This window comes from Sus scrofa, chromosome 7 (genome assembly GCF_000003025.6).
Source record: "Sus scrofa isolate TJ Tabasco breed Duroc chromosome 7, Sscrofa11.1, whole genome shotgun sequence".
Lineage (NCBI taxonomy): Eukaryota > Metazoa > Chordata > Mammalia > Artiodactyla > Suidae > Sus > Sus scrofa.
In genome coordinates this window covers 4,892,870-4,903,802 of record NC_010449.5, presented here as the reverse complement: position 1 = coordinate 4,903,802, position 10,933 = coordinate 4,892,870, and the positions used below count along the sequence as shown (strand labels likewise).

At 48.4% G+C, this 10,933-nt stretch overlaps 1 protein-coding gene across 2 annotated transcripts in view; it reads right to left on the bottom strand.

The window, feature by feature from the left end:
• DSP (desmoplakin) overlaps positions 1-10,933 on the bottom strand; it is a 52,978-nt gene that overhangs the window by 11,824 nt on the left and 30,221 nt on the right. For both annotated transcript variants that reach the window (XM_021100158.1, XM_003128168.4), the window contains exons 12-19: positions 9,034-9,188; positions 6,842-6,968; positions 5,867-6,068; positions 5,038-5,264; positions 4,019-4,185; positions 3,170-3,308; positions 2,212-2,405; positions 371-533 (exon numbers count right to left, since the gene is read on the bottom strand). In XM_021100158.1, coding sequence (XP_020955817.1) covers positions 371-533; positions 2,212-2,405; positions 3,170-3,308; positions 4,019-4,185; positions 5,038-5,264; positions 5,867-6,068; positions 6,842-6,968; positions 9,034-9,188 — 1,374 coding nt within the window. The remainder of the gene's footprint in view (positions 1-370; positions 534-2,211; positions 2,406-3,169; positions 3,309-4,018; positions 4,186-5,037; positions 5,265-5,866; positions 6,069-6,841; positions 6,969-9,033; positions 9,189-10,933) is intronic.

The window sequence follows — 10,933 nt, the reverse complement described above, 5'->3', positions numbered from 1 at the left end:
CCTGTGGCTGCCAAGGGGGAGGAGGAGGCAGGAGAGGGAAGGATTGGGAGTTGGGATTGGCAGATGCCAACTGGCACATACAGAGAGGATAAAGAAGGTCCTACTGCAGAGCACAGGGAACTCTGTTCAGCATCTTGTCATGACCCGGAATGGAAAGCGTATGAAAAAGAATATATATATATATATGTACTCATATAACTGAATCACTCTGCTGTACACCAGAAATTAATACGACATGGCACGTCAGCATACTTCAATAACAAATTTTTTAACAAATGTATCCTTTCAAACCCAGGGACTGCTATGAAAACCAGAGGAAAATCCAGCTTAAACCCAGTGAAACCTGCTGCAGTGACAAATTGGCTTATACCTTCTGCTCATTCAAAAATCGCAGGACGGTGCTGGAATCTCCAAACTTCATGGATTCCAGGTTATCCTGGCGGCGTTTGGCATCGTAGAGCCACTTGCAGAAGGCCTGATAGTTGTCCCGGTAATTCCTCAGTTGCTTGATTTGTTTCTCCAAGTCCCATAATCTGGGGGAGACCGAAAATACAAGGGTTAAAGCATTGCTTTCGCTCCTGCACGTATGTCACCTCCAGCTCCCAGCTGCCGCAGCAGTGTCCTGTGATGCCCGCGCCAGAGGACTGAGAACGCCCATCCACACGGAATGCTAAACAGGACTGCTCGTAGCACCATGTCTCATGAGAGCCCAAAACGGGAACCAACCCAAATATCCATCCATGGATGAAAGAACACACAAAACGTGGGACCATCATAAAACGGAATATTATGCAGTCATAAAAATAAACAAAACTAAAGTCAAGTACTGACAAGTGCTACACCATGGATGAACCCTGAACACATGACGTTCAGTGAAAAAAGCAGTCACCAAGGATCCCAGAATGTAAGTTCCCACTTATAGGAAATGTCCAGAATCAGCAAATCTATAGAGACCACGAGTAGAATGGAGGTTGTTTGGAGCTGAAGGGTTGGGAGGCAAGGGGGAGTGACTGCCGGTGGGTCTGGGGTTTCCCTTTAAGGGTGATGACACATGTTCTAAACATCGGTTGTGGCGCCTTTTACACATTCTGAATATATTAAAAACCACCATGAGTTCCCGCCGTGGCACAGTGGGTTAAGAAACCAACTGCAGCAGCTCCGGTCACTGCAGAGGCTCAGGGTCAAGCCCCAGTCCGGCACAGCAGGTTAAGGAGCTGGTGCTGCTACAGCTGTGGCTCCTATTCAATCCCCGGTCCGGGAACTCCCTGCTGCAGGGTGGCCATTAAAAAAAAAAGAATTGCACACTTTTTGAGTGGGAGAATTGTATGGCATGTAAAGTGTGTATCAACAGAGATGTTTTTTAAAAAGCACTGCTAGTTAAAAAAAAAAAAAAAAGCACTGCTAGTAAAATCAACTACAAGCAGGATTCGGGAGATGTTTTCAAACCTTCATCTGCAGGAAGGCATTTCTTCCATGTAAGACTTAATTTTCACAAACTCTTGGAGAAGCCTCCCTCAAAGCATCTATGGTCATTAACAAGTTTCCAGGGCACAAAGGAGCTTGATCAGTGGTTTCCGCTACTTCCCATAGAACCTGCAGGCCCTTGGCGAGGGCTGGTGCAAGCTTGCTATTGAGAGGTACTCTTGTCCTTTTCCCAACCAGGCTGCCTAGAGCCAGTCCACAAAGAGAGCACCTGCTACCTTGTCTTAGACACAAAACAAAACCAGTGGGTTTGTTTTTTTTTTTTTTAAGTGATTACAGTTGACCCTTGAACGACACGTTTAAACTGGGGATGTTTTATGCGAGTTTTTTTTCAATAAAAACACAGGAGTTCCCAGCATGGCACAGTGGGTTAAGAAGCCCACTTAGGTGCGGGTTCCATCCCTGGGGAGTTCCCGTCATGGCTCAGTGGTGAATGAACCTGACTAGCATCCATGAGGACGCAGGTTCGATCCCAGGCCTCGCTCAGTGGGTTCAGGATCCAGCAGTGCTATAAGCTGTGGTGTAGGTCGCGGGGGCGGCTTGGATCCCGAGTTGCTGTGGCTGTGGTGCAGGCCGGCAGCTGTAGCTCTGATTAGACCCCTAGCCTGGGACCCTCCATATGCCGTGGGCGTGGCCCTAAAAAGCAGGGGGTGCGGGGGGAGTGACCTTATCCCGGGGATGCCCAAATGGGAAGGGAGCATGAAGGAGGGGGGACAGGAGGTGACACACCTGTAGTCTATCTGCTTATCAATTCTTTGCCAGCGATCTGTCAGCTGTGTGACTTTTTCGCTGAACTTGCCCAGGTCCAGGTCATACAGGGGATACTGCTGGGACGTCTGCGAATGGATCTGCTGGGCCTTCTGCAGTTCTGTCTTCATGGTGGCCAGCAAGGACTTCTTCAAGTTCAAGTCATTTTTAATTTTCTGTCACCAGAGGGAAAAAATGAGTACTGATTAATCTCATCTGCCACTGGATGCTGTACTGCAAGGAAATTATATTTCCTGATTGCATTTCCCAATATCTGTGCCCGTGATGCAGCTGCTGGTGGCAACCCGTCTTAAAAAAAAAAAAAGGTTTCAGGGAGTTTTCACGTAGCACAGTGGGTTAAGGATCTGGTGTTGTCCCTGCGGCAGTTTGGGTCACTGCGTTGGCTTGTGTTCAATGCCTGGCCTTGGAATTTCCACCCACCATGAGTGTGGCCAAAAAAACAAACACACAAAAAGGACTGAGGAGTTCCCTGGTGGCTCCGTGGATTAAGGATCCAGCGTGGACACTGCTGTGGCTCGGGATTCCTGGCTGGGGACGTTCTGCATGCCACGAGCATGCCCCCACCCCCCAAAAAAGGATTCAGTTTGCCAATTCATTTGCTAAATGCTAAATATTATGCTTTACTCCATTCTTGAAAAATGATAAAATAACATTAACAACTTCAAGGCTCTGAGAAGCCCAGAAGGAAAGAAACCAGTTTAACTATGTCTCACCCTCATTCCCCAGACTAATCTCAGCACAACGACTTTCTCACGGAGCTCCTGCCAACACCTCTGGTGTTCTAGAGAGAACGGCTGATGTCAACCACACGTGGCCAACGGAAGCCAGTAAACCTCGAAATGCAGCCTGGGAAGCCTGACAGCTGGGGACCGAGAAGTCCCGGGTCAGGTCCCCTGACCTGAGAAATCCTTCCCATTACCTTCAGTCCGCAGCGGTAAGCTTCCACCTTATCCAGATCCAGGCAGACCGTCTCCTCTTCGGTGAGTCTGGCTTCGTACACCTTCAGCATGTCCTCTGTCTGGAGAATGGCCTGCAGCAGGGACCTCACTGTACACAAGCTGTCGAGCGCCAGGGAGGCGGAGAAAATTGCCGGTGGCAGAATTAGACTGGGAACATCGGACTCTTGCCACCATTAATCAAAGAGCCCAATATTCGAGCAGGGAAGAATGCATGGTACGGAGTTCCCGTCGTGGCACAGTGGGAACCAATCCGACTAGGAGCCATGAGGTTGCGGGTTCAATCCCTAGCCTCGCTCAGTGGCTTAAGGATCTGGCGTTGCCATGAGCTGTGGTGTGGGTCTCAGACGCAGCTCAGATCTGGCATGGCTGTGGCTGTGGCGTAGGCTGGTAGCTGCAGCTCCCACTGGACCCCTAGCCTGGGTACCTCCATAGGCCGCAGGTGCTGCCCTAAAAAGCTGAAAAAAAAAAAAAAAAAAAAAAAAAAAAGAATGCATTGTGCTCATGTGAGAAGCTGCAGAGGAAAACACTGTCCCTCCCTCTCTCATGATCCAGGCCCCGAGCTGCATGACTGTTGGCATTCGAAGTTCTGGCCTTGAGAGGCTGCCTTGGCTGGAAGAGACAGTGGCTTTTGGAACAGTAGGATGGGCACGATCGAGGCTGCAGGACCCTCCCTCAGAAGCCCAAGAGAATGAGAGTGAGCCTCTAAGGAAAAGACAAACCACAGGCAACGCCAGCACATAAAGGAAATGAAGTCTGGCAAAAGGAAGCTTGAGAAAAGCCAAACGTCTAAGGTCACGGCGACTGTTTACCTATTTAAGTAACCATCGGTCACGCCATTGATATTTTCCAGTTTCTGAAACAATCCAAATATCTCGTTCTGCAAATAGCAGTATTTTTCCGAACCTCTGAAGTTGGCCAGCATGTCCTTCAGCTGGTTGAGAACTTCGGCAATGGCTTGAGAATCATTCTGGATGCTCTGCGGAAAAGGAAGGAGAGTGCTTCTGATTTAGCCCTATGCTGCCCATCTCAGCACGTGCCCTCAAAGAGCCACAAACTGTGAAAGATTCAAGCAACACAGCTGGCCTTTCACGCCCGTCCTCAGGGAGGCCCGCCGGCCCGTCTTGGCCACTCCAGTGCCGGGCCCTGGCCTGGCTGGGCGGAAAAGACCCCTGAAGTTGACACCGACACACCTGGGCTGCAGTTCCAGCTCTGCCGGCAGCTTGGAGCCTCCTCGCCCCCTCCCTCAACCAACTCTCTCCGTGTCCGTTTCCTGTCTATACCCTTAGCCCACGTCGCAGGTTGTTTCAGGCTGAAGCCGAATTAGTGTTTATGAAAACCTTGAAATCTACAAGGCAGTACATTGCAGAAAATAAACAACCGCAGCCTGACTGTGCAACTCTGAAACTAATAGCAAAGTGGGTTTAATCCCCAGCCTGGTAGCCTTCTACTAATCTGGAAGCCTGGGAAAGGAAAAACGGAACCGAACGGAACCATGCCAGAAGTTGCTTTTCTTGAAAATGAAGGTATCTTGCCCATCATTTTTTTTTGCTTTTTAGGGCCACACCCAGAGCATACGGAGGTTCCCAGGCTAGGGGTCGAACTGGAGCTACAGCTGCCAGCCTACACTGCAGCTCACGGCAACACTGGATCCCCAACCCACTGACTGAGGCCAGGGAATCCATCCGAGTCCTCATGGAAACTAGTCGGGTTACTGCTGAGCCACGATGGAAACTCCGCCCCTCAATATTTAACCCAGGAGGTTTTTTCTGAGTTGACGGTTGACTCTAAGTATACCTGGAAACGAGCCAAATTACAGACGGGTACCTACTTTCAGCTCGTTTATTTTCACTGTGATGTGGTGGGAAGACCCTTGGTCGGCCAGAAGGATGTTTTTAAGGGTCATCCTGCCCTCGCAGTGCTCCATCTGCCTGCGAACCTTCTGGAGCTCCATCAGAATCCACGTTTCCTGCTTATCGGTTTCTCTGTTGAGTTCAATTACTTGATGATGGTTGACGTCTTGGCAGGAACCAACATGAGTGATTTCAGTTGTGGTTACTGTAAAAAGACGCAAAAATCAGAGAATTCCTGACCAGGAGGTTGCCAGGCCTCCACGAACATCCATGCTGCACCAACGCTGATGTGATTCTGAAAAGGTAGTGTCTCAATGGCTTTTTTTTTTCTTTTTATAGTTGCACCCACAGCATATGGAAATTTCAGGGTGGGGGACTGAACTGGCACCCAAGCGGGGTCCTTAACCCGCTGTGCCGCGGTGGGAACTCTAAACGATGTTCTTTTCGTTCGCAGCCACACCTGCAGCATATGGAAGCTCCCAGGCCAGGGGTCAAGTGGGAGCTGCGGCGGCCCACCTATGCCACAGCAGCACCGGATCCAAGCCACATCTGTGACTGACGCTGCGGTTTGCGGCAATACCGGATCCTCAACCCACTAAGAGGGGCCAGGGGTTGAACCCACATCCTCCCAGGGACAACATCAGGTCCTTAACCCACTGAGCTGCAATGGGAACGCCTCCTAAATGACTTTTGATGTATTCTCTTTCAAAGAAGTGATTCCGAAGCTGGTTTTATGCAAGCTATGTACTTTCATCTTAAAACTGCACACATGTGGTGGATATAAAGAGAGAACCGATCCACACCAACCTGTCTGGTGCTGGGGGTGCCCAGGCAGCTGGATGACCAGGGTCTGGTAGTGCTTCTGGGCGTCCGTGAACTGGGTCTGCATCTTCCGCTTGTCATCATCTCCGAACATCTCCGAGCCTTGGCTGTTTCTGATGAACTCTTGGTAATGCAACTCAAGGTCAGATATTGTCTTCATATAATCTTCCTGCCGCATGGTCTTCAGCTGGAAGCAAACCAGGTAGGGGTGTTTCAGACGGCCCCGTGGGGTGGCCGAAAAAGAGTTTGCGGGGAAATGCACTACGCTTGGGCAAGACTGAGGCGATGCTCCTCAAAGACCCACTCCAATGGAAAAGGTCTTTGGGGATTTAGAGCTTTCGCCTAAGAGCCAGAGCCGTGGCTTGTCAATTTCTTCTTCCTGTGGAATTGTATTCTTCAAAGGAAATATGAATCAGGAGCCCCGAACATAAAGCAGACCTCAGCTCTGACCGAAAAGAGAAAAGGGGTCGAGAGAGCCCCAAATTTACCCATCCTCGCCCCTCTCCATCTTGCCTTCCCTGCATCCCCCAAAGACGCCTCACCTGGGATTCTTGGACCACAATCTGGAAACCGCTGATCTAGGGTAACTAATGCTCTGGGTGTTCTTCCAAAAACGCTACCCCACCTCTACCCTGTGATACCCAGTCACTAACTATGACCTCGCTTTGCACTGCATCTAAGGAGAATGGGAACGCAGTATCCCAGGACCACACACCGTTCCCACAGGTACGTCCGCCTTAGCAGGTACCTCTGCTTAGTACTTCTGTTGATCTCAGAACCAGCCCCATGTGAATTCCTCCCAGTCTATGTTGGAGGGACTAGAGCCTCTAAGGAAGCCTCCGCTGACTCCTGCTGAGATCCAAAAGCATCGGCTGCACGGCGAGGGCTGCCTGGTAGAAACGCACGGCCGGGAGCGGCTGGGCGGTCCCTCCAGGCAGCCGCGGGGTCCCGAGGACGTACCTTGGCGATGGTCATGGCCCTGATCTTCTCGATGTCGATCATGCAGTAGTGCCAGGACACCAGGCTCTTCATGTTGATGTAGAGCTGGTTCCACAGGGCCAGGATGGCTTCGTAGTACTGCTCGATCCTAACAGGAGCACAGGAAAAACCCGCTAGCCCCGCTCTCCAAGTTCAGACCAAACAGCACACCTGGCCTCGCTCACCGGACAGCACAGAAAACCCAACAGAGAACTGGCGGAGCAGCATTTTCAAAACATTCACTCTTTCAGTGGATTTGGACTAATACCCAAAAGCACATGCTCAAGGGCTGACATGGCTTAGATACATGGCAATCACCGAAAAACACAATATGATTTTGGGTGGCTGCGCTGTTTGTCAGCTAGTTTTTAAGCAACAGAGAGGTGCAACGCCCTAGGTCACGGAAGGTCAGCTGGGGCTTGGAAACAGGCTCACTGCACTACTATCTCCCTACCCTGAGATTTTCATCAGAAAAGGTTTGGAAGAACTTGCCTTGACTAGTTATGACAGCCAAGCAAGCTAAACGTCCATCAACAGAGGACTGGATAAAGAAGATGTGGTACATATATACAATGGAATATTACTCGGCCGTAAAAAAGAATGAAATAATGTCATTTATAGCAACATAGATCGCTAGAAATTATCATACTAGTGCAGTAGCCAAATAAAGACAAATGGCATTTGATATCACTTATATGTGGAATCTAATAAAAAAGATACCAAAGACCTTATTATAAAACAGAAACAAACTCACAGACTTTGAAATCAAACTTATGGTTACTAAAGGGGAACCTTATGGCAGGAAGGGATAAATTGGGGGATGGGACTGGCATATACAAAATATGCATAGAATAGATAACTGGCAAAGACCTTGTGTACAACACAGGAAATCTACTCAATATTTTGTAATAATCCATAAGGGGAAAAAATGGATACCACGTATACGTATAACTGATTCATTTTGCTGTACATCTGAAATTAACACACTGTAAATCAACTATACTCCAATAGCTTTTTTCAAAAAAGAATCTGCCATGGACAATCAGTCAAGTGAACGTTCCACCAACTGACGGCCAAATAGGTCTTTTCTACTTGTGGCTACATGCCAAACTTTGATTGTCTAAAAGAAGGAATTTGAAAGCTGTGCCTTTAAAGGACCTAGTCAAAATGATTTCCTCCGGCCTTCCTGTACAGTCAGACGGCCTTCTTTATCCTCTAGTAAGAACCCAGTATCTTCAACATGAAACCCCTCTCTCTCTCTCTCTCTTTTTTTTTTTTTTTTTTGTCTTTTTGCCTTTTCTGGAGCCGCTCCTGCGGCATATGGAGGTTTCCCAGGCTAGGGGTCTAATCAGAGCTGTAGCTTCTGGCCTACACCAGAGCCATAGCAACACCAGATCTGAGCTGCGTCTGTGACCTACACCACCACTCATGGCAATAACACTGAGCGAGGCCAGGGATCGAACCCACAACCTCATGGTTCCCAATCGGATTTGTTAACCACTGAGTCAGGACGGGAACTCCCTTCAACATGAAATCTCAAGACCACACAAAGAGACCTTCACCAGGTACCCCTCTGAGGAGATGACAGCAATAAAAAGCAGTGCGTCTAAAGGTCTTTTTGTTTATTTGTTTCTTTCTTTCTTTTTAGGGCTCCACCTGTAGTATATGGAAGTTCCTGGGCTAGGGGTCAAATCGGAGCTGCAGCTGCCAGCCAACACCACCAACCACAGCAATACCAGATCCTTAACCCAATGAGCAAGGCCAGAGATTGAACCTGTATCTTCACGGACACTATATTAGGATAACTCCACTGAACCACAATGGGAACTCCAGAATATACTTTCTTTTCTTTTTCTCCTGTTTAGGGCCACAGCCTCGGCATCTGGAAGTTCCCAGGATAGGGGCTGAACTGGAGCTGAAGCCACTGGCCTACACCACAGCCACAGCAACACCAAATCCAAGCCACATCTGTGCCCTACGCTGAACCTTGTGGTAAAGCTGGATCCTTAACCCACTGAGGGAGGCCAGGGATCAAACCCGCATCCTCATGGATCATAGTCGGGTTCTTAACCTGCTGAGCCACACCAGGAGCTCCTGAAGGTCTTAAATAAGCGTTGGCTCTCTTTCTCCCCACCCACGTTCATGCCACAGCAGGAGGAAGGTCAACAACGTACTTGCTGGAGAGGTCCACGGCCAGAGGGTTGGGAGGAGGGATGATGAGGCCCACGGAGGGCACCAGCATGTCCACGCCGCCCGGGCCGGTCACGTACCACTTGCTCCGCTCATTATTGTCCTTCAAGATGCACTCGTCCCCTTTGTGGATGATTTTCTGCAACACAAGCAGCACTGAGTTTTGGCCTTACCCACGAGTCCAATTTTTTCTTTTCTTTTCTTTTCTTTGTCTTTTTGCCTTTTCTAGGGCCGCACCCGCAGCATATGGGAGTTCCCAGGCTAGGGGTCTAATCGGAGCTGTAGCCATCGGCCTACACCACAGCCACAGCAGCACAAGATCTGAGCCACGTCTGTGACCTACACCACAGCTCATGGCAACGCCAGATCCTTAACCCACTGAATGAGGCCAGGGATCGAACCCGCAACCTCATGGTTCCCAGTCAGATTCAATTCTGCTGCACCACAACGGGAACGCCTGTTCTTTTTTTAATGGCCCCACCCACAGCATATGGGAGTCCCTGGGCCAGGGAATGAATCCAAGCAGCTGCGACCTACGCCACAGCTACAGCAATACCAGATCCTTAACCTGCTGCACGGGGCTGGGGATTGAACCCACAACTCCACAGCAACCTGAGCCGCAGCAGTGGGATTCTTCAGCCACTGCACCACAGCAGAAACTCTAATACTTAGGCTTTAAATAAGACAGTTGAGCCTACCAGGTGTGTCTGAAAAGAATTAGGGGGAGTAACTTTCCAGAGAGCCTGGAAAGCCTCCAGTGAAGTGAGAAATCCTTTCGTAAAGCAAAAACTCACCCCCCACCCGGCTTTTCTGTTCTCGTGGGTCTGTGTTTTATACAGCAGATATCAGTGTGTAGGAGTCACCTGTCTCATTCATTTGCTCTTAAACGTTAAAAATAAAAACAAAAAAATTGGGAGTTCCCGTCTTGGTGCAGCGGAAACAAATCTGACCATGAACCATGAGGTTGCAAGTTCGATCCCTGGCCTTGCTCAGTGGGTTAAGGATCCTCAGTGCCATGAGCTTTGTTGTAGGTCACAGACATGGCTTGGATCTGGCATTGCTGTGGCTGTGGCTGTGGCGTAGGCTGGCAGCTGCAGTTCCAATTTGACCCCTCGCCTGGGAACCTCCATATGCCACAGGTATGGCCCTAAAAAGCAAAAAAAAAAAAACAAAAATATATATATATATAAATAAAAACAAAAAAAAAACCTGGTATAAAGTCCCCAGAAAAATAACTTTCTGAATTAACCTCTGACATCTAAATAGCTTCATCTCTAAATTAACTCTATATAGCTTCTTAAAATGGATATTTAAAATATGACAACTATAACATGGAAAATATCACAAGCCTGGTATTTAGGAATTTTAAATTCCATTCAATTAAGTAAGATGTATGTCTTATTTCTCCTCTCTACAAAAGTACTCAAGACACTTCTGCAGAGTCGAGTCAACTCCATTGCTTTTGATTTGTTTGTTTGTTTGTTTGGGGCTGCACCTGAGGCATGTGGAAACTTCTGGGCCAGAGAGCAAATCCGAACTGCAGCTGCACAAGACCGGATCTTTAATCCCCTGCACTAAAAGGGAACTTCCCTCCATTGTTTTATAACATTTAAATCACCAACTAATCATGTTTTATATTTCCTAAATCCTCCACTGTTTTTATAAGAAAATAGAGCTGTGGAATTACCCCAAAAAACTTAACTAAAAACAAGTCGTCTTTCCATACAAATGTCTGTATTTACCACTGAGCCTAGAGAACCAGTACACTCAAATTCTACATAAAATCAACAGTGATATTCAGTTTACAGGCAGTGTAACGGTCTCATTTCCCTCTCTCCTTTCTTTTTCTTTATGGAGGAGAAGAAGTCTTAAGCCTTAAAAGAG